Source organism: Neovison vison, chromosome 1 (assembly GCF_020171115.1).
Source record: "Neovison vison isolate M4711 chromosome 1, ASM_NN_V1, whole genome shotgun sequence".
NCBI lineage: Eukaryota > Metazoa > Chordata > Mammalia > Carnivora > Mustelidae > Neogale > Neogale vison.
In genome coordinates, this window is record NC_058091.1 from 211156950 (window position 1) to 211181043 (window position 24094).

At 45.3% G+C, this 24094-nt stretch overlaps 1 protein-coding gene across 1 annotated transcript in view; it reads left to right on the top strand.

The window, feature by feature from the left end:
- SERINC5 (serine incorporator 5) overlaps nucleotides 1-24094 on the top strand; it is a 101517-nt gene that overhangs the window by 34474 nt on the left and 42949 nt on the right. The window contains exon 2 of the mRNA XM_044266298.1: nucleotides 14637-14804. Within this exon, the coding sequence (XP_044122233.1) occupies nucleotides 14637-14804 (168 nt within the window). The remainder of the gene's footprint in view (nucleotides 1-14636; nucleotides 14805-24094) is intronic.

Consider the following 24094-nt stretch of genomic DNA (forward strand, 5'->3'; position numbering starts at 1 on the left):
CTGCTCCCCTTCCCCTTTCCCACCTACAAATGCTAGAACCACCCAGGTACAGCCGTGAGTTTTCCAAACCAGAGGCCCCATGTCTGACGTTTTTGTCTCCAGTTTACGTGTACATTTATGCGAAAAGAGGTCCCAGATGTCACCCTCTGTTGGTCTCTTTGTGAATCCTAAAGGATAGGATCCAGTGAAATCCTGACTGTTAGAAAACCCAAGGTAGATGGTGTGTGCAAGCTTTTCCTTCTACAAACCTTCAAAGAGAGGCATCTCGCCAGTGGGCAGAGGGTCAGAGGTGGCTTTTGAGCAGTGGCTCCTTTCTGCAGCCTGGGGAGGGAAGCTGGCCAGCCCTTGATCCTGCACATGGGTTGCGTGTGGGATTGGGCGTGGGGTGGGGTGCGGTGGGGTCCGGTGGGTGGAGGGGCTTTCCTGTTGGCTGCCTTCTCAGAATGGGGAGCGTTGGGGGTGGGTAGGTCCCGCTGGGGACTGGGCGTTCCCCACTCCTGCCTGGGGCTGTTGAGCAGCATTCAGGTTTTGTGACCTCTCCAGTTACCTCATCATGTGCCAGACTTTCATTTTAGCTGTGTTGGGATGGAAGCCTTTCAAAATGTACTAGACGCGTAGATGCTGCCTTCTTACCGTGGTCCGCAGTGCCGTTTAAACTTTGCGGTGACTTCATTTAGTTGCTTCAAGTACCTGTTGGTTTGCCGCACCATCCATACAGAAGTATGAGACCCAAAGACTGACTGACTGACTTAGCCTGTCCCTCCTCTCGATTTGCGTAGCTGTTTCAAGCCGCCTGTTTTTCCTGGTTCCCTGGGGCGCATCACTAAATCTGTCTTTGAGTCACATCACCTAACATTTCTGGGCCACAGTTTTCATGTCAGGAACACGGGAGGACTGGACTGAATCAGGAGCTTTTAACCTAAGTGCTAGGTAGAATTTGGGGACTGCCGAGTTTGATGTAAATCCACTAGAATGTTGGGGCACCTCGGAGGTTCAGTCAGTTAAATGTCTGCCTTTGGCTTGGGTTGCCATCTCAGGGTCCTGGGATCAGGTCCCGCACTGGGAGGAGGGGGTGTCTCTGCCCGGCCTTGAGTTTGCTTCTCCTCCTTCCTCTGCTCCTCCCCCCTGCTTATACTCTCTCTCTCTCTCTCAAATAAATAAAATCTTTAAAAAAAAAATCCACTAGAATGCAAGCCTCAGGAGGGTAAGAACTGTATGACCAGCTCCTAGCATACTCTGGTTACTAGTAAACATTTGGTAAATGGGCTGTATGAACATGTAAGCACATTTATAGTATTACAGTGCATCTCATATATCTCATCTCATAGAGTGAAACATATAGGTTTTATATGTTGGAGTAGCCTATAGAATTCTGTTTGATGGGGAGAGGAGTGCCCTGCCAATCCTGGAAATTGCAGACCCTCCTGAGCTCTGAGGTCATGGCCGTTCCAGCGGCAGGGAACTGGTGAAACAAGCTCATTTCTGTTCTCTGTTAGAGCATACTTGGATCCCGTTGGCTCTGTGGCCTCCGTTGCCAGCCCACGAAGCGCTCTGTGGCTTGGCGGAGTCTGCAGCCTGGGTTGGCAGAAAGCACCCCTTGGAAGGGCCTTGACAGACTTTTCCTTTGCAGCGTAACCTCTATGACACAATTAGGCGAATTTGGGTCTTTGTGTTTCATACTTGTGGGTAAGTAGAACAAGCAAGATTTTCCCCCTGTTATTTGGATGAGAAGATTTAAAACTTTTAAAAATGAGCACTTTTCTTCCCATCCTACACTTTACCATTTCCAGTTTCAGGGTTTCGTGTTCTTAACACCTCCCCCCCCACAAAACTCTTCTTTCTTCTCCTGTTCTCTTGCAGGCACTGGTGGCTTGCTTCAGTGTATGCAAACGAATGTTCTGCTGCCTTGTTTGTTCTTCAGTGGAAACAAAGTACAAAGATAGCATGCGCTTTTGGCAAGTGGGAAGTGCTTCTTTCTGCATGCATGGAGAAGCTTTTTTCCAGGTTGCTAGAATGCCCTCCTGGGTTCAGATCTTAGGAGTTCTTGTTTCTAAAAATATTCTCCTTCAACAGATGCATTTATCAGCCATGTTAAGGCAGGAAATGAAAACATTCCTATAAATGAGGTATTAATCATTTGGTCCCATCACCCTCCAATCCTTACCTCTTTTCTTATGACCTGAAGGGCCAAGGACAATGGACATCTAGGGAGGAGGGAGAGGACTGATGGTGTTATAGATGTTGAGAACAGCTGGCTCTTTTTTTTTCTCCTGAGCACCCTGTGCCAGGCTCCATGTTAAGAACTTAATCTGGATTGTTTCATTTAATCCTCATAATGACCCTGTGAAGTAGATGTTTTTATTCCCAGTTTACAAATGAGGACAGTAATACCTCAAGAGGTAAAGAATTGGTCCAAGGCCACATAACCCAGCAGCATTCAAGCCTTGGTGTGAACCCAGATGGCTTGACCCCCCTCATTGCTCTTGCTGTTACCTGAAGCAGTGATTCACAACAGAGGGAGGGGAGGGCAGTTGTTGGAGACATTTCTGATTGTTATCACCTGCAAGGGGGACAAGGAAGGGAGCTCCTGGCATCTAGTGAGTAGAGGCTTAGGACGCTGAGAAACACCCACCAGGCGTAGGACGCTGAGAAACACCCACCAGGCGCGCACGCCAGCCACTGCCCTAACCCCCCAGCAAAGACTCCTGCACCCCCAACATTCCAGTGCCAAGTTGGACAAACCACTGTGCAAGGCCTGCCTTCCGGGAATGTTTGTTTCCTACTGAAGGGCCATGAAGTTAACCTCTTTAACCTTAAACCAATAGACTCTCTCCACCCACCTACTAAAACATATCAAGTGTGGTATTTTTTGTAGAAGAGATAGAAGCTGAGGGGGACGTGATAGAAAGAGTCAAAGAATTCCAGCTGCTGCCTAAGGACAGAGAATTTGATCAACCTTTTTTTTTTTTCCTCTCCTTTTTTTGGTGTGTGTGAGTTGCTGAAAATAACCCTAACCTTGTGAGAAAGAGAGTCTCAGCAAGGAGAACGGTTTTGTTCGGGCCCCATTGTAACCCAGAAGCTGGTGCTGGCTTTGTGTGTGTTCACAGCCTGCCTGTTTTGGATTCGGTTCCCAAATCCCTAGGTGCCCAGTTCCATTTAAGGAAGGACATTGACCCTTGACAGTGCTTTTCATGGTAGTGCTGTTGAGGGAGTTGAAACCTGCGTGAGAAATTGTCAGAAACTTCTTTCTGGCAAATGCCTGGGATCTGGTTGCCACGGTTGTGGGAACAGTTGTGAAAACCTTGGAGCTGGGGTGCCTGGGTGGCTCAGTCGGTTAAATGGCTACCTTCAGCTCAGGTCATGATCCCAGGGTCCGGGGATCGAGCCCCACTTTGGGCTCCCTGCTCAGTCGAGAGCCTGCTTCTCCCTCTCCCTCTTCCTGCCACTCTGCCTATTTGTGCTCTCTCTCTCTTTCTCTGTCAAATAAATAAATAAAATCTTAAAAAAAACAAAAAACAAAAAACAAAAAAACAAACCCTTGGAACTCTGAGGGATTCTCTGAACTCAAAAGAGAAAAACTTAAGAATTTCAGATGAAGGAAATAAAAGAGCTCATTTCTGGTTTAAGCAAACATATAGCTTCTTGTTCAACATCTTAAACTTTTAGGTAGCTGTGTAATTTTTCTCTATTTCATTTTTATTTGTTTCAAGTTCTACCAAGTAGAGTTTTATTTACATCCATTAAACGCTTAAAAAAAAAATATATTGCAAGGGTTAAGGAATTTTCTTTTTTATTGTGGTAAAAAAATAGAAAATTTCCCATCTTACCCAATTTTAAAGATGCAGTGTAGTAGGAATTTTCTGGTTTTATCCCTCAGTTTCAGTGATAGTTTACTTTGGCTGTTTTCTCCCAGTCACATAGCTAAAGTAGATTTCATTTACTCATTGGTTGATTCAGTAAATAAATATTTGAATGCTTACCACCTGTGAGATAGAATAGGAACATTGTTTTTTCTCCCCAAAATAGCAACTTGTTGTCACGTTTTTCTAATTAGAAGCTATGTGCTTGTTGCAAAGAGTTTAGAAAATAAAGAAAAACATAGTCACGTAGTCCTACAAGTTTATTAATTACTGTTGCCAAGTTGGTATATCCTTCTAGATTGTTTTTTGTTATTGTCATTGCTGGTCTCTGTCTTACTATATTGTTACTCCCCCCGTGCTCTCGTACTCTGTACTGTTGTGTTGTTAACTGTTTTCAGTGAATAAAATGCTGCTATCTTCCCATGGCAATAAATTGTTCTGTATCATACTGTATAATAATTTTGGTGGGAGCCTTGTCTTCAATGAAGTGAACATACCATCATTTCGGTGGTTAATCTTTCATGGAACATCCAAGTTTCCTTTCTCTCTTCTATATAGCATGTAGATGTTCATTTCTTTTTTTTTTAGACTTTATTTATTTATTTGACAGAGAGAGACAGTGAGAGAGGGAACACAAGCAGGGGGAGGGGAAGAGGGGAAAAGCAGGCTTCCCACTGAGCAAGCACCCTGATGGGGGATTTGATCCCAGGACCCTGAGATCATGACCTGAGCTGAAGGCAGCCGCTTAACGACTGAGCCACCCAGGCACCCCTCAATGGTCATCCTTACTTGTATCTTTGTATTCTTGCTTAGTGAGGGTAGAAAAAGGTCTTTTGTTTTTATTGCTGCATTCTTGGGAATTAACACTGTGCTTAGTAGGTGTAGATTATGATAGATAGAATTGAGTGAATGAATGCCCTGGTTATTTCCATAGGATTAGGAGTAGGGCTTTTAATGGTGGCTAGGACTTCATGGTGATATAGGGAGCTTGGTGCTTGGGCTGCTTGGGGGCAGGGCTGTATTTAATTGAGGTTATCCAGAACCACTGAGGCCTGACATGACCTGGAAGAGAGAAAGGGTCCCAGAGAAGATGACCTTCTTCTATTTGTTGAATGCTTACTATACACCCAAGGGCAGGCAAGAAAAAGTGCTTCCTCTCCTGCTGCCTCCTCCTTATGCAGCCAGAGTTTCCCTTTTGCGGGTGTTGTCTGTCCGGCTCACCCTCTCTATGCCAGCATTAAGCAGGGCTGAATGGCAGAGGGCCAACCAGATTGAAATTCTGGCTCCACCACTCATCAGATGCCTTCTGACCTGAAGTTGCCTAATGTCTCTGCGTCTCTGTCTCAGCTCTGTAACTTTGGGGTGCTAACATAATAATAATAGTTGTGCCTTGCAGAGACTAAGGGATGAATAAGTGTTAGCTATTGTTAGCTAATACTGTGGATTAAGTATGCTTTGATAAGCTGCCCTCTGTTCTTTTGTATGGGAGAAATCCACAGTATGCTCCAAAGCGGTTTACTGACACGTGTGTAATATGTGTTGAGCTTCCCAGCACACGATTGCTTTGTGTGTTAGGGACCACCGGCCACCTGTGTTTGCTGTTTGGTGAGCTACTTCTTTCCTTGTTCCCTTGTCTCCTTGTTCCCTTGCATAGCTCCTCGTAAAAGACAGGCCATGGCACCATGGGGGCAAGACGTGCTATAATACTCTGCCTTCTTGTATTAGAAGAAGGTCTCTACAAACCTGATGTGAAGCTGTTTTTGAGCTCAGGGCCAGAATGAGCTGCAAAATGTTGGTTGTGGGCTTTAGAGTTCAAATAGATACTGCTTGTTCAGGTCTAATCAGTTGTTCATTACCTCTGCGTGGACCACCCACCTCCACCCCACCCTACCCTATGATTCCTAAGTAATCCTAAAACCTCAAAGGAGGTCGAAACAAAGCAGGCTGTGAAGCGGCACGTGTAGTTTTGTATATTACTGAAAGATATGGAAATCTAAATATAGTTAAAGGTGGGAGAACACTGTTCACTTGAATAAAAAAATTTGCACCCAATTTTCTGCTTTCAAGGTTTGCTCCTGTTTCTTTGATGATAGAAACCCTGCAGCATGCCCAGGGACCTGGGTCTGCTTTTAACACCTTCACCAGCTTTCGTATTTGAGGAACTGCCCTCCTGTTGTCCCTGGCTCCCCACCCTTTATCAGGGATCAATATTCTAATTCCTGTAGTTAACAGAAGGTTTTTATGTCTTCCCTCAGCTCTGCTGGGGCTCTCCTATCTCCCAAGTTGGGAAATGAATGAAGGGTGGTGTCAGATTTGGAGATTTCTTGCCTCTCGCAGTTTGGACTGAGTTCAGACACACTAAAACCAAGTTGGCTCTCTGGAACTCTCGAGGAATAAGTCCTTCTGAATGAATGTTTTCCACCTTGCTGCGGGATGTACGTGCCCCCAAACTAATGCACTGCAAGTCAGAATAAAATAGTGACCCTCTTTGGGATGTCCTTGTGGCAGAAGTGTCCTTCTTTGCCTTCCTAAGTGGAGCAAAGGGGACGCGATGGGTGAGTTAGCACAGTGCGCTGTGTCAGCTGTGCTCCTGGAGCAGAGGCTGGAAGCAAGAGATGCTCACTTTCCCTGTGGGGTGTTTGAAGGGCTTTCAGCTGCTCCACTTTCGAGTTCTTGCTTCTTTTTATAACTGGTTTTTCTCTCTCTTGCTTTGGGGTTAACTCTGTGTGCTTGCCTCTTGCACTTCATTTTTCTTTCTTTCTTTTTTTTTTTTTTTTAAAGATTTTATTTATTTATTTGAGAGTGAGAGAGGGAGGAGAGCACAAGTGGCGGGGGGAGAATGAGAGGGAGAAGCAGGGAGCAGGGAGCCTGATGTGGGGCTCCATCCTAGGACCCTGGATCATGACCTGACCCTAAGGCAGATGCTTAACCCACTGAGCCAGCCAGGCGCCCCTGTAGTTCATTTTTTAACACCTAAGTATCTATGGATGGTGGAGATGTCTCATAACTTCTTGCAGGAATGACAAAAATGTAGCATGAACGCCGCCATGCCTCTGGCAGGTAGAGCTCAGTTTTTCTGGGGAGACATTCAGCCTTAGGATGCACCTCAGATAGCATTCCAGGGCCAGCCCTACTGGTGGGCGGTGTGATGTGAGATGAAACCTATTTACCTACTATCTGTTGTCTGCCTAGGCTCCTTCAGCTTTCAAGTGAGGAAAACAAAGCCCCAGAGAGGAAAGATGATTTACACAAAGCACACCCGGAGCTAGAATCCTGGTCTTCTGGTTCTCAGGCCAGATAGCTCCCGCCAGTTTTTCTCTCCAAGCAGCTGTGGGCTTAAGCAAGCCTGTTACAACTGAAAATAAGACTTGAGGGAGGGAGGGCGGGAGGAACTGTCATAAATAAGATACATGTTCTGTGTGTGTGCACGGATTCTGTGACATCTATTTGGCTTTCCTCCCGATTCTTTTCTGTTTCTAATTGGTGGTGTTGCCAGCTGGAGAGTCTAAGTAATAAAGGAATTGTGCTTTCTGATTTGACAGAGGGGAGTTAGAAACCAGCCCTAGCTCATGTCCTCACATGCCTGAGGTCAGTCCTTTGGAGGAACTATCTGTGTCCAAAGTCGGGGGTGTGGGGGAAGGAAGACTGATATTTATGATATTTATTTATTTGTTGTGGGGGGGGTGGTGTGTGTGGTGTCCTTAGACGGGAGAAGAAGAGTGACTCTAACTGAGGAGGCCCAGCTCCAGGTAGAAGTAAGTAGCTGGCGTCGCCTTTCCTTTTGATTCTGTCCTGGCAAGGACAAAGTTCCTTCTGTTTCCAAAAGCCTTTGCTATTCATACTCTTGCTTTTTTTTTTCTTTTTTTTAGATTTTATTTTTGGGATGCCTGGGTGGCTCAGTCGGTTAAGCATCTGCCTCCAGCTGAAGTCATGATCCCATGGTCCTGGGATTGAGTCCTGCTTTTCCCTCTGCCTGCCACTCCCTGCCCCTCACCCCCCACCACTTGTACTCTTGCTCTGACAAATAAAATCTTAAAAAAAATTAAACATTTTATTTTATTTTATTTTTTTAAAAAGATTTTATTTTTTTTTTTTATTTGACAGAGATAGATCACAAGTAGACAGAGAGGCAGGCAGAGAGAGAAAGGAGGAAGCAGGCTCTCTGCGGAGCAGAGAGCCCGATGCGGGACTTGATCCCAGGACCCCAGGATCATGACCTGAGCTGAAGGCAGAGGCTTTAACCCACTGAGCCACCCAGGTGCCCCTTAAACATTTTATTTTTAAACAATCTCTGCACCTGATATGGAGCTCAAACAGACACCCCGAGATATAGAGTTGCACTTTCCACCTACTGAGCCAGTCAGGGACCCTCATACCATTGGTATTCTGAAAGAAGTGACATAGAGGGGATAAAGGGTTCTTCAGAGACTTTCTTTTTTGCTGTGTTTGGGGGAGGGGAGGTTCTTCAGAAAGAAAAAAAAAATCACATAAGTCAACTCCATACTTGCAAATGCTTCTATATCAATATCTTCAAGCTTAAATTTTTAAAGGCAGTTTTCTTTTCTTTATTTAATTGTAAGTGTGATATGTGAACATGATAAAAACCCAAGCATGGGAATAGAGTAACAAGCCGATGTGGTCTTTTCCTCCCGTTTCTAGACCCACTCTACAGATAAGCAGCATCACGGGTCACTGTAGGCTGTACATTGGTGCTCCCACATCCTCCCACAGCCGGACGTGCGTATAAAATATCAGGCATGCTGGTTGTGCTTGCTGGCGGTATCACAAAAATGTACCACAGCCAGAGTAGCTTGAACAACAGAAATTTCATTTCTTACAGTGCTGGAGGCTGGAATTCCTAAATCAAGGAATTGGGAGGTTGGTCTCTTTTGAGGCCTCTTTCTTTGCCTTAGGGATGGCAGTCTTCTCTCTATGTCTTCATATGGTCTACTTTCTGTGTGTATCTTTGTCCTGACCTCCTCCTCTTCTGAGGACACTAGTCATGTTGGATTAGTGCCCACTCCAATGACCTTATTTAGCTCTAATCACCTCTTTCAGAACCCTATTTCCAAATATAGCCACTTTCTGAGGTAGAAGAGGAACATAGGAATTTTCATGGGTGGGGAGGGGAGAAGAGAGGGCACAATTCAGTCAACAACTGAATTACTCTTTTTAACTATACCCTATTGTATAGATAGTCCATTATTCATCCAGTCCCCATGTAGCTAGAGAAAAAGACTGTTTTCATGCTCATAATGAATAACCTTATACTAAATCTCTGTACCCCTTTGCAAGCATATTAGCAGAATGAATGAACTTACAGAAGAATTGTAAGCCTCCTCCAAAGAGATTTCTTGGATCTCTCTTGAGTGTATAATCTTTTCTTGCGGGAAGGGAGAGTATGCAGTATCTACAAATTAAAACCCTCAATGCTGTTCATAATACAATGCTGGTATGAGAGATTCAGAGTGCATCACATGACTTCTGAACTGGGCCCTGTGGAGTCTATCTCCTGCCTCCATGCATAGCTTCTGTGGTTGTCAACAGCCCCCATGGGGTGGTACACTTGTTCCAGTTGATGAACCTACACTGACATATCATTATCATCTAAAGTCCATGCTTTGCACTAGGTTTCACTCTTGTGTTGTACATTCTTCATTTATTAGGTTTTTGTGTTTTTTTTTAATAAACATATAATATATTTTTATCCCCAGGGGTACAGGTCTGAGAATCACCAGGTTTACACACTTCACAGCACTCATCATAGCACACACCCTCCCCAAAGTCCATAACCCCACCCTCCTCTCCCAAACCCCCTCCTCCCAGCAACCCTCAGTTTGTTTTGTGAGATTAAGAGTCACTTATGGTTTGTCTCCCTCCCAATCCCATCTTGTTTCATTCATTCTTCTCCTACCCCCTTAACCCCCCATGTTGCATCTCCACTTCCTCATATCAGGGAGATCATATGACAGTTGTCTTTCTCCGCTTGACTTATTTCGCTAAGCATGATACGCTCTAGTTCCATCCATGTTGTTGTAAATGCATTTATTAGGTTTTTTAAGACCATAATTTGTTCAGTAAAAGGTTTAGGTTCTCTGGAGCCAGAGGTAACAAGACTCTGGAACCTCTCTCCAAGCGTGGGACAGAGCTGGAAGTTCAGCTGGACAGGAATTGATTTTTTCCAGTCTGAAGGTAAAGATCAGTATGAGTGACATGCTCAAAGTAATAAACCTGTAAGTGGCAGGGGCTGGATATGTACCCATTTTATTCCAAATTATGCTCTTCCTAAAAGAAGTGGTAAGTCAGCAGCTCTGTGAGATTTTCTAGATGCTAGCATAACATTTCTTTTAAGAATGCCATTTTGAATATATACTTGGTATGCATATCAGTGTCTAGGTTAAGACAGTGCACTTGTATCCTTGGTTATTGGCATAGCTTGATTTGATAAGTAACTCTTAGGCTAGTAGAGAATGGCTGTTAGATTCTAATATTAGGTATGAATATATATGCACACATACCTGTAAATATACATACAGATACACACACTTACGCATGTGCATGTATATTTTTAAAAGAAAGAGGGAGGGGCGCCTGGGTGGCTCAGTGGTGTAAGCCTCTGCCTTCAGCTCAGGTCATGGTCTCAGGGTCCTGGGATCGAGCCTCACATCGGGCTCTCTGCTCAGCAGGGAGCCTGCTTTCTCCTCTCTCTCTGCCTGCCTCTCTGTCTACTTTTGATCTCTGTCAAATAAGTAAATAAAATATTTCTTTTTTTTAAATATTTTATTTATTTATTTGACAGAGAGAGAGATCACAAGTAGGCAGAGACCGATGTGGGGCTTGATCCCAGGACCCCAGGATCATGACCTGAGCTGAAGGCAGAGGCTTTAACCCACTGAGCCACCCAGGAGCCCCAGTAAATAAAATCTTTAAAAAAATATAATAAATAAAGAGGGAAAGTGAAAAGTAAGGAAAGTTTGAAAAGCTAAATCCATACAATGATATGTGACTTTAATGACAGGAGTCTTCTAAGCAAGCAGTATGATTTTCTTTTCACATTTTTTGGAATCACATTCTTTCTGTTACTACTTACCTTTAAATAATAACAAAGAATAATATATAAAATAATTTATATAGATATATAATATAAATAAATATATAAGATACATTTACATATGTAAATAAATAAAAATACATAAAATATAAATATTAGAATAAAAATAAAATAACTTGGGAAGGGATTTATTTTTATTTTTTATGCATATATTTTAGGGCTGTAGATTTATTTTCCTTTTTTGTTTTCTGTGGCTTATCTTGAGCACAAAATGACAATAATCAATTATGTGTACACATCACCTCTTTGACTTTTCAAAGCCCTTTTACAATGATGGCATTTTCTTCCACCCACCCAGCCTTTGTGGCTGTTGGGCCCATCAGCATTCTCCTTTCTTCGAGAAGCAGGTCCTGAGCTAGGACTGGGAGGGAGGTGAGGAGGCCCCACGGGTGTGAGCAGCTTCACACCTGCAGTGACCGCCCAGCCCCTGCGCCACCTTGCTGGCCCTTCCTGGAGCCACTGGAGGCGTCCTTCTGCTGCCAGTACAGGACTCCTAGATATTTGTCCCGGCCTTTTCGTTTCATTCGGGTGTCTCCATGGGTCTCAGTTATACCAAAGGGAAATCGTCTTCATTAAAGTCCCTATTTCTTATAAAATAAAAAATAAATAAATAATATAAAATCTGGAAATGATGTAAATGTTGACTGTCTTATGGGAACATTCTATCATGGGAAGCATTAACAGCTTTAAAAATACTTCTTTCCCAAATAGAATACATATTTTATTGCACTTGAATTTGAAATACATAACGAATTTAAAAACCTTAGAACTAAAAAAAAAGTTAGGAGCCAACAAAGGAGACAGTTGGGAAAGAATTTGGGAGGTGAGGAAGAGGAAAGTGAGCGTCCGGAGAAAAGATTGCTATGTCAGTGGAAGGAGAGAGAGGTTAAGAAGGTAGGGAGAGGGGGAAACTCAGGCCTCGGGTGGAAGGAGTTCAGTAAAGTCATGGATGGAGGACGTGAGTAAATTACAAAGGAAGGAGACCAATCAGAAGCACACAAAGGCAGTGATGTTGGGCTCTCTCTTATGAGATCTGTTAGCCCAGCCCAAGCAGAGTGACTTACCTTACAAGGCTGTGGCCTCGCCTTCTGAGGCCAGAAGAGTCTTTTGAGGAAGACAGCTTGGAAAACTGAACATAAGATGGAAAGAGTGCATTAGCAACCATGGAAAGCGATGAAATAGTACACAAAGTAGTCAGACAATGATGGGTGTCCCTGGGCAGAGAATCCGTTCTAAACTCAAGCTCAGCTGCTTCAAAATCAGTGCTCGGGAGACAAGTGATGGTGGGAAATGAAAGGTTGATTTATTCAGGAAGCTGGCAGCCTGGGAAGATGGTGGACTGATGTCCCAAAGACCCTCTTCCCTGTCCAGGTGAAGCCAGAGGGTTTTAAAGGGGAAGGTATGGGACATTGGGGGCTGGGGCTGGGCTACCTGCAGGAGAAGGTGGTGCCCAGGCAAATAGTCATATGTTGGCATGACCCTGAACAGACTTGCTGGCATCAGCAGCAGCTGTGTTCCCGTGTGGTCAGGACTTCCCTTCTGGGGAAGTCTGGTCCTTTATTCCTTAAGGCCGGTGGTCTGCAGTTCTCAAGGAAAGTAGGTTAGTTCATCTGTAGACCAAGTGTATTGTCTATTTTTTTTTTTAAAGATTTTAATATAATTATCTGAGAGAAAGAGTGAGCATATGGGAAAGAGAAAGAGAGAGCGTGAGCTGGGGGAGGGGCAGAGGGAGAAGCAGACTCCCCGCTGAGCAGAGACCCTAATGTAGGGCTCCATCCCAGGACCCTGGGATCATGACCTGAGCCAAACTCAACTGACTGAGCCACCCAGGTGCCCCGACTATAGCATTAACATATATAGGTTTTGTTGTTATTTGTAAGTTATGGTAATCTTTTTGTAAAATTCCCTGTTTGCTTAAGAGAAATCCCTTCCTAAGACCAGGTATGTTAGATCAAGTCACCTATGAGATCATAGCACAAGCATAAATACCGTTAATACCCCAATTTTATAAATGAGGAAACTGAGTCTTAAAAGGGTAGATACCTTGCTTATGATACACAGCCATAATTGAGGAGCCAGGTCCTAAACCCTGGCAGGCTGACTTTGAGCCTGAGCCTTTTTTTTTTTTTAAACCTTTATGTATTTATTAGAGAGAGGGAAGGGGAAGAAGAAAGGGGCCAGAGAGGCAGAGGGAGAGAGAATCTCAAGCAGACTCCATGCTAAGCACGGAGCCCATCTCACAACTGGGAGACCATGACTTGAACATAAACTTAAGAGGCAGAGGCTTAACTGACTGAGCCACTGAGGCGCCCTTTGAGCCTGAACTTTTAACAACACTCCCCATTACCCCATGCTTTCCTAAAGATCTAGTTTCTTTTTAGTGCAGTGAAAATGCTCTGTATGATGTTATAATGATGGGTATATGTCATTATACATTTATTCAAACCCATTGAGTGCACAACACCAAGAGTTAACCCTTAGGTAGCCTGTAGACTTTGGGTGATGTTATGCAAGTTAGGTTCATCCTTGTTTAAGAAAAAAAAAAGTACCATTTTGGTGAGTGATATTGCTAATGGGGGAGGCCATGTATCTGTGGGGGGCAGGGGTGTATAGAAGATCTCTGTGTCTTCCTCTCAATTTTATTGTAAACCTAAGAATGGTCTAAAAAAATAGTCTTTAAAAAGAAAAAAAAGTCAACACCGGTCTCAAACTTGAAAACTCAATCCCTATTTTATTTATTATTCCCAAATTATGTGTAGTTTGCATTGACCAATGAAGCCCAATCAGAGATTGGGGACGGGGAAAAACCCGTTTCCCCAAATAAAAGATGCGTGTGCACTTAGTGGTACAGCAGGATCTCTGTGCTCCCCGGTGCCTGTGCCTGCTCATTAGCCTGAAAGCTCACGGTGGGGGCACGGAGCTCTGGGGAACAAAGCCTGTGTCAGAAGCTGCAGGCTACATGCTCCCATCATTGCAGGACGATGTGGACCTGCCCACATAGTCTTTCCCATCCAGCCCGTCCCTAGGTGTTTATATAGTTCATTCTTTGCCTCCTGTGTTTTTGGCACATCCCTTTTTTGGGCCCTGCTTCTTGACTTTCATGTTCTTCCCACCCACTTTGCCCTTTGTCTCATTCTTGGCTTCTCGTACTCTACAGCTGATCTCAGAAATCTTTGTTTTATCGCAGAGTAATGATGACAGTGCTTCGGGTAAACTGTGTCTTTTCTGTTAACAATGGGGCATCTCCCAAGCCACATGCCCACTTCTACTAAAGACAGTGTCAGACTGATTGTGGTGAAAGCCTTGTTCCTGGGGCCTCTGGGCGGCTTAGTCCTTAAGCGCCTGCCTTCGGGTCCGGTCATGATTCCAGGGTCCTGGGATCGAGTCCCACATCAGGCTGTCTGCTCAGTGGGAAGCCCACTTTTCCCTCTCCCACTCTGGTTCCCTCTCTCACTGTGTCTCTCTCTGTCAAATAAATAAAATCTTTAAAAAAAAAAAAAAAAAGAGAGAGAGAGAGAAAGCTTTGTCCCCACACCGCGCTGTTCCTGCACATTCTGTGGGCAGGGTGGCTCTGAAGAATGATTGCCTGGGAAGGTGGACCTGTAGAGGTCTGGCATCTGTGGGGCTGTATGGCTCTAAGAGGCTGTTTTGTGTTCCCTCCCTAGCTGGCCTGCTGCTGTGGTACTGCTGGCTGCTCCCTCTGCTGCGGCTGCTGCCCCAAGATCCGACAGTCCCGGAGCACGCGCACCATGTATGCGCTGTACTTCATTCTCGTCGTCCTGCTCTGCTGCGTCATGATGTCCAAAACCGTGGCTAACGAGATGAAAGAGCATGTAAGTTGGCCTCTTTCCAGCCCTTCCCATTTTCCTTAGTTGAGGAGGGTGTGTGGGAAGCGTTCAATTTAGAGGATGGGTCCCAGCCACCATGGTGTGGTTGGGGGTCGGCCTGCATTCTCAGAACCTTCCAGAAGCCTGTTGGGTACTTTTCTGCCAAGCTGGGGAACCATTCAGCATCTTGCACTTTCGCAGTAGTACAGATGGAGTCTGATGCTTTAGGTGTAGTGTGTGTTTTATCCTAGCCTTGTTTAGAGCTGTTCCTCCTCGGATGTACAGTCTTTTCTTGTAGACTTTGTACTTTTCCCTTGTCCTAAGGAAGGCTGCCGGTGTCTCAAGTAGTAGCTGTTGTAAACTCAATTTGGCCTACGTGGGATGCATGATAAAGCATACAAAATCCCCACAGATAATGAGGAATGGGCCATAGGGCGATTTTTATTTTGCTGATGTATCATTTGTAAATTGGGTGAGGGATGGATTTCTGGCCATTTCTGGGGCAGTGTATGCAGAGGTGGGCCTGGTGATGTGATGCTGAGGAAGACACCTGCGGCCTTTCCCTGTGGAAGGCCTTTTGATCAGCCAGATGAAAGGGGGACACGTTGGGGCTTTTGAGGGAGTCTAATAAATAACATTTCTCTTCCTAAGTTTTGTCAACAAATTGACAAAAGAGACTACAAGGTCAGCAAATAGATGCCAGACATCACCTTTATCCCTCATACAGCTGATGTGAGACACTGTGGCTTGCATCTGCAGAGAAGTGTGTTTCCTACTACTGAACCCCGAAATGACTCTGGGGGACCCCACCCAGTTACCAGTCTCACGGGGCTGGACCTGACTTCCCCTACAGAGGTACACAGTTCACCAGGAAGAGCAGCAGATCCAAGGGAAAGGGGGAGAGGAAAGGCTGTCTCTCCAACCCTGTTTTCCTAGGAACCAGCAGAAGGAGGATGGGCAGGAGGCCAGGGGCAGTACTCTGATGGACCTCGTCCACAGTGGAGGTGACATCACCAGGAGCAGCTCCCGACGAGAGTCTCTTCTCCCCAACCTTAGGTTGATGGTAGGGACTCTCTTCCACATACTCTCAAGGCTTCAAAACAACCATTTCCTAAAAAAGACTTGATACATTCTTATCCATTAGGCCCTTTGAAGAGTTCTGTTAGGTAATGCTTTTATAATTGTGAATTTAGGGTCTGGAATATAGTGGCACTACTGTGAAAGCTTGTGAAATTGCGATTCTCTGCTGACTGCTTTCAACGTTGGCTCGCTCTCCTCAGTAAGGCACTGCGGTGGGAGCTCCGGGGCATTCAGACCTGTGAGAGACGGAGCTTCTCCTGTGGAAGACAGCGTGTAAAGTCTTCTTGAGGCATAAAAAAAGTAGAAACGACTAGGTGCCATATGAGGGGATCTATAAAATGCTTTGGAAATTTGGAGGCAAGGAGACCCATAGCTAAGGCTGCCTCGTTAGGCCACACCAGACTTCACCCTGCATTGGTGATAGTCAGCACCTGTCCTCTTCGTCATACTGTGGATTGATCTTGTATGTTTGTGGCAGGAAGTTTGAGAAGAGCAATATTGACAGGGTGTCTGATCTTACATTTATCACCTCTGTCTTCCAGATAACTTCATGTTCTCTTTCTAATGTAGCAGGCGTTGGTCTGAGGATCCCCTTGGGGTTGTGGTGGGAACTCTGAGCGGGTAGCAGATGTCTCTGCTGCAACTCCAGCCCTTCAGAAAATTTCAGTCTCCATAGAATTCAGCTTTGGATCCAAGAAACAAATCCAGAGACTCTACAAACATGTAGTGGTGAATCCATCAGAAACATTGTTACTTGGTGGGGGGACTCGGGGGCGGGGGCGGGAGGTGTCCTTTGGGACCCACAGGGATACATTTTAGTCTACGACTTTAATAATAATAATTTTAACATTTGGTGGCCTTCCAGGTAACCTACCTCCATGAAACCATCCTTAACAACTTGAGCCGGTATCTGTGATTTCCAGATCTCTGTAGAACATTTAAGAAGCAGAAGACATTGAGTGTTGAGGGGTATCCCTAAGGGAGGCTTCGTGGAAGGGACTTGTGTGATAATAATAAGTATTTTAATTGTTGATATTTATTGGGTGATACCCCATGCCAGGTCTTATTCTGAGCATTTTTCCTGAATCCTCTCGGTTCCTCACTACTGCTGTTGGCTGGGCAGTGGGTGCTGTGCTTGCTCCTGCCTTTCAGACGAGGGGACTGGGGCACTGAATCATCTCGGTACCATGCCCGAGGCCTCCAGCTCTAAATAGTACAGTTGGGATTTGAACCTGGGCCAAATGTGTTCTTCGCTCCTAGGCTGTGTAGGTGGGGAGGAGGGCAAAGAGAGGAGATTTGGGTAGGTGAAATGGTCTTGCATGGATTTTAGTACCAAGGTTAGGCATTTGACCATGGTGTGGTGGCAAATGTGGGAAGCCATTATCGATTCTTGAATGGGAGACAGATATTCAACAAGGTGGTGTGGTTGTGTGTACAGTGTGATTCGGGGTCAGAGCAGGGAGGAACAGAAGGAGGAAAGGGGAGAGGGGCCACCCCGACTCTTCACATTGTCTCTTGTAAGCATTTCTCTGCCTCTCTCCTAAGTGTACTTACTTAAAAATGGTTTGGCTGGGCTTTCTGCATAGGGAATGAGGTTTCTGTTGGCTAAACCATTCCTTTTCCATTCTTAGGGCCTCATAGGAGGCAGACTGGCTGGTCACAAAGTCAGCTTGTTTGCAGCCTATAGAATGGAGGCTGACCTCATCCTCAGGCGATGCTTGAAGGCAGGCATTGAAAGGTCCTCTTGTGGGGAGACACACTGGGCTTTTGCTGCAGCCCCCGCTTTGCTGCGCTGTGGAAAGTTTGAGGATGTGATGGGAAGAGGAGAAAGCGCGGGTGCTTGTAACGGCCGGGGTGGGAGTGTGTAATTGCCTCGTACGCAGCATTCTCACCTTGGGGTACAGAGGATGGGACTCTGTCCAGAGCCAGACGGGCCATCGGTGCGTGGGTTAAGAACACGAGGGCAGCCCTCCTTTTCAGTTATTGCCCTGGTTTCAAAATGTAGCCCAAGTTTAGATTTGAGCAGGAGGGGACTGCAAGGAGCTGCCCAGCCACACTTCATCCTGCCTCCTTTCACTAGGGAAACTCCTCTTTTCCATGAGAACTTTGGCTCAGAGCAAACTCTGCCAGTGCTGGTAAAGCAGAGCATGATCTCTGTCTTCTCCTGAGGCACGTTTCCCATCTTAAAGTGTAGGAGCCATTTTACTGCAGGTCATTGAGGTCAATTAATCTGGTACAGGTATAGTCTTTTTTTTTTTTTTCCCCCCAAGATTTATTTATTAGAGAGAATGAGAGAGGAGAGGAGAAAAAAAACTCTGCCCACAGAACCTAACATTGGGCTCAACCTCATAACCCCAATATCATGACCTGAGCCCAAGAGTGGGAGACCGTAACCTACTGAGCCACCCCGGGGCCCCAAGCAGGTATCATTTAGATACGGTTTTTGGATTGTTGGTGAGGTCCTGAGCTGAAGACCAAGAAAGGACTCTTGAGATGTTTTTGGTGCAAAAAGGTGATTTTATTAAAGCATGGGGACAGGACCCATGTCCTGCTGGTAGGAAAACCTGCTGCACTGGGGTTGTAAGGAGTGGCTGATTACATCCTAGGGAGCTGGAGGCCAGGACAAAGGGAGGTCTCCCTAAGGACTTTCATATGCTAAGGAAGACTCTCGGGATGCTGGAGGCCTGGCTAGTGTCAAGTGAAGGTGTTTTTCTTCTAGTAAGGCATAAGACCTTTGGGGAGTATCTGGAGGGACCTTACACTCTGCCTGCCTCAAGTATTTGTCAGTGGGCTGCAGGTTATAAGGAAATTTTATTTTATTTACATTCTCTTCTACCTTTGTTTTTCACATCACTGTGGAGGGGCGGGTGCTGTCAGGCATCCAGGAAATGGAGTCCATGGTTTCTGGGTTTCTAAAAGTTAGGCTATTGGTTAGAATGCCTTTTCCTTGTAAATCACTGAGACATTTGTAAACTGGTGGAGGCTCCTGTCCTGCAAGATTGTGATCTCTGTCAGTTAACTGTTTGTTAGCTTTAGGGCAGCCTGGAGTGACTGAGGAATGTCACACCATCCCACCTGGGGGAGTGGGCTGGTTTGTGGGGTCCGCTTGTGCTTTGTCAGCAACCTGCCTTCTGCTCCCTCATCAGTCTTGAGATATTTGATGCTGGGGGATTAAAAAATACATTTCAGAATGTGGGGTGACCAGAAAACCCCACAAAAACCCCAAAATGGGCTGGTGAGGGGCTGTTTTGAGAGACTTAAGCCTCCTGACCTGCACCACTAAATGAAGGTGTAACTTCTTTGTTTGGAAGTAAGTGATGACACTTTGAGGGCTCCGTCCCCTGGAAATCTGCCGCGGCTTTTTAAGAGGGAGGAGAAAGGTAGCTTCTCCTTGTTTCCCATGGAGGAGGGGCCTCTAAAACCAAACCTGCCTGCTTTGGAGAGGGAAGGACAGGTGGGCCTTGCTCCCTCTGAGCTCAGGTGACAGGCCAGCGTAAGAGCAGCCTTAAATGGGCCTAACCTGAACCGTCCTAGATCCATTTTCTTCACTCGTGTCCCATGCTGTCCCCAGGCTGCTCTCATTCACTGAGATGTGGTAATTTGTGCTGAACTAGCTGAATCTTTGCATGTTATTGTCTTTAGAACCCAAACACATGTTTTACGTTGTGGAACCAGAGGTTTTTGTGTTGTTATATGTTTGCTTTAAACTTAATTTTTTTTTCAAATGTTTTATTTATTTATTTGACAGAGAGAGAGAGAGAGAGAGAGAAAGAGTACAAGCAAAGGGAGCCGCAGAGGGAGAGGGAGAAGCAGGCTCCCCACTGAGCCATCCAGGTGCCCCCTCTTCAGTGTCTTAAAAGCAGTCCTGACATTCCATTCTTTTTTTTTTTTTTTAAAGATTTTATTTATTTATTTGACAGAGAGAGAGAGATCACAAGTAGGCAGAGAGGCAGGCAGAGAGAGAGGAGGAAGCAGGCTCCCTGCCAAGCAGAGAGCCCGATGCGGGACTCAATCCCAGGACCCTGAGATCATGACTTGAGCCGAAGGCAGAGGCTTAACCCACTGAGCCACCCAAGTGCCCCCTTACATTCCATTCTTAAAAGCAGTCCTTACATTCCATTTTCTCCTAGGACTTGCTGCAAGTCAGCCAGCCTGACATTAGCATCCAGGCCCCCAGTCGCCAGCCATTGCCACATCCGGAGACTGCCGGTGAGCCCAGGACTTGTGCATTGGCCTACAGGCTCTTGTTTGGCCAGTGGTTTTTATTATCACTCGTTTAAAATTTAAACTTGGCTCCTTTAGGAGGGGTGAGCCTGCCGTGCTTCCTCAGAGGCCCCATCACTAGACATTTACTTAGATTTTTATTATTATTTTTTAAAGATTTTATTTATTTGAGAGAGAGCACAAGAGAGAGAAAAGGGGAGAAGGGGAACTGAGGGAGCGGGACAAGCAGACTCCATGCTAAGCGCAGAGCCTGACATGGGTCTGGATCCCATGACATGTCTTGATCACCTGAATGCTTTTTAAATAATCTTATACCCAGTGTGGGGCTTGAACCTCCCACCCCATAATCAAGATCAAGCTGGCCCAAGCCAGCCAGATGCCCCGGAGGTTAGAGATTTTAAAAGTGGGAGAATCTTAAGTCAGAATCCTAACTAGACCCCTCATTTGACAGGTTGGGAGCGGGGCAGGGACATGTTTTGTCCAAGGCTGTGACCCCAGATGGAGCTGAGACTAGAACCCCAGGAGTGCTGGCCTCCTGGCTGCCTGGCCAGTGCTGTTCCTGCCCGTTCCTCTATGTTTGGTTGTCCTTGGGTATTCAAAGAAGTCTCATAGGGCAGGCCATAGAAAACTTATACTTCCTCCTGAATGCTAATCTTTCTTCTGGAGCTGGTGGTACAGGAGAAGTGTTTCTTCTGTAAGCAGCTCAGCTTCGGGCCTGAGGCAGCTTTCTTAGCTTATCTTCCCATCTGCTGCTTTCTGGTGGTGAGGACCAGAAGCTGGGCTCCAGGGATGATGGTTGGTCTGTCGCAGAAAATAGAAGCAACCGCAAATTTAGTTTTCATTTATTTGGCGGCTTTGCATGTGAAACAGAAACTGCCTTCAGGTTGTGTTTGGTGTCATTATATTTTAAAAGTAAACAAATATCAGCAATGAAAAATACTCTGCTTTGATCCAAAACACTGAGGAGTCTGTCTCAGCTTAGAATGACAGTCATTCACACTGAAGTGGAAAGTCTGGCTCTTGTTTTGATTTTGATGTTTACCAGTTGAACGTTAAGAAAACTGTGTATCTGAGACCTGGTATCAGGTATTATTACCAAGCAATGAAGCTTTATAGAGTAGTAGATAGTAGAACTCCCCTTTCTTAGCTGGCATTTTATGTTTTTGTGTTAGACCAAGTATCAAATTAGGGGGGAAAAATGCTGACCTGATCAGTTCTTTAATTCTGGAGGGTTTTTTGTTTTGTTTTGTTTTGTTTTTTAAATCCAGCTGGGATAGAGTGCTCTCCAGAAGTTCTCTTTCTGAATAGCAGCTGAGTTCATTGTACTGTTGTACCTTGTGTGTGTAGAGTCTATCAATGAATATGTTTCTGAGTTTAAAGGTGGGTTTGGGCCCTCAAACCTCAAGTCCTTGATAGGACCCCGTGAGAATATTTTCACCATGTCTTAATGAGAATTTTCCTATGGGGAGCTGGCAGTGAATTTTCCACCTCTTAATACTCTGGGTCCCCTCCCCTCCAAGTGGGAGTGACTTTGGGGGCATGTTTCCGAACAGCTTTTGTTTGGTCTCAATTCCACCCAGACCTAACACCATGTGGGAGAAAACCAAGAGTCCTCACAACCCTCCCATCCCTTCCTCCTCCCCTTGATCGGGCCTCACCCACCTGCTCACAAGGGAATTCCGGGAAAATGATGGTGGGAAATAGTTCTGTAGTACAAGCAGCGATTTGAACTAATGGAGACTCTGCTGAGAGTCTTTTTTTTGAATCTGAACCAAGGGTAGAAAAGTTTGATCCTTGTCCAGGAATAATGAGCTTCCCAGGAGCCAGAGAACAATGAAACAATAGTTATTGTCTTTGGACTGGAGGATCCATTACCTAGAAACTTTTGGAGGGGCATCAAGTGTTAAAGAGGATCTCTGTTTCAAGATGGATCTGGCTGTGGGAAGGGGAGAACGAACCCCCTTTGCTGTCATCTTCAAAAGCATCTCTTCACCGACTGTCTGATGGGCCCTCGGAGCACCCCTCTGCAGATAAATGGAATAGACAAGAGCTTCCAGTTGGAAGCAAACAGTTCTGTCATTATAAAAACAGGCCCGGGGGAGCAGACCAAAGGCACAATGCAGAAAGAACTAAGAGTCAGTAGCCTCAAAGCGCTGGAAGCAGGAAACATAAATATTGTGAATGGTTGAGTCTTGATGCTCTTGAGAATTTAAAAGGCGGATCGTGTTCCTTGGTTAAACTGTATCCCGAGTTTGTGCTTGGAAAAGTCTTTTAAGTCAAATAATTCCTTCCTTCCTCCTGTCTTTCCTTCTTTCCTATGTAAGTGCCAAGCCCTGGGCGAGGTGCAGGGGTATGTAAGTAGTAACACAGTTGTCGTCCTTAGAGATCCGCCCCCAGGTAAGGGAAGCAGAATGGTTTAGTAACTGCACTCAGGAGGAGCCCCTTGATGTTAGATGGCACGTGTGCACACGGGGATGGGTTTGAAAGCTATGGGTGTGTGAACTCCATTAGTGACTTGGAGACAGTGCCCTCAGCTTCGCCATCATTTCTGTTAACCTTTGGGGTCACGTTAGCACTCAGGAATGTTTTCTCTGTGTCCTTGACTGCAAGCAGAGGAGCCTGGGTGAGGGTAGAGGTTTGTGAGGGAATGTGTCTAGCCCTCTAAGCTTTAACACTGTACCACTAGGGGGTCAGGCATTTTGGGGGTGTGGTTTTCACATTTCAGTGATGACTGTTTCTACAGTCTCAGAATAAGTCTAAAATTATCTTTCCAAATGGCGGCTTTCATCAGAGTGGGTTTTATTTTTGGTTGCATGGGGTGTGTTTGCATAACAGATGTGAGGACTTTTCTCTGTTAGAGCTCTTGAGGGCTTCTGGCCTGTGGCGAGGAGCACTGGGACTCCCATGCCTGTCCCCCCCACCCCCCCCACCCTGCAGCTAAATTAAAATACTTAATTCGCTGCTCTAAAAATGGCATATGGGAGATATACAGTTGGATTCATTTAAAGCACAAGTTCCAGAGTCTTGTAGAGGTGAGAAGGCAGGGCAGAGTCCTAGGACCTCTCTGCTCCTCCTTTGGCTTTTGATCTGTAGAGCTGGTGAGCTTTTCCTGTAGAAAGCCAGCTAGATAACATTCTCCAGTCTGGGGGTTTTTGTGGTCTCTAGCAACTTCTCAGATGCTGCCATTGTAGGGGGCAAAAGCAGCCAAAACAATGTGCCAGCGAATGAGTGTGGCCGTTTTCTAATCAAACGTTATTTTCCTAAACAGAAGCTAGCGAGATTTAACCCACAGGCTGTGTGAGTTTTTGATTCTTGTGTTCTGTTGTCAGTGGCCCTATGCATGTCATGTACAGTCAGTATCTCCACCTTGGGAGGAGAACTTCAGTGGTTAAAAGTTACGTTGAGGACACCAGAGTCCTTGCTTTCAGTTGTAGATAATTGGGATGTGTCAACCATGTGCTAGGTCGATGAGACAAGAATATTACAGCAATAAATTTACTGTGATACGTTTAATGCTCTTAGTATGCGTGGCCTTTTGAAATAAATGGTAAATTATTCACAGATAAAAATAATCTGTACTCTTCTTCTGTAGTCAGATGAAGCATTTTGGTGATCAGGAAAAAGTGGGGAGGGAGAAGATGAGTGTGTGGGTACCTTGCTTCCCCGGCTGCCAAGGACTCCCCATTCCAAGTCAGGTAAATTGTAAAATGGAAAAGATGCTGGGCCAGAAACCTGAACATATGCCATGTCCTGGTCCTCAGTACGAGGATTGGGGAGTAGGGGCTCTCAGAAACTTGCAATTAGAGGTGTGGTAGGGTGCAGTTTTGGGGGGATATTAGATTCTTATGTCCTACCTAAGGCAAAAATCACGAACAATTAACATTGTTATTGTTAATTTCACAACATGAAAATGCTTGAATGACATTAACATATAGTATAGAAGAAAGATTGCACATGTGAAATCTAGTTTTACTGGGTCTAAAAAATTATTC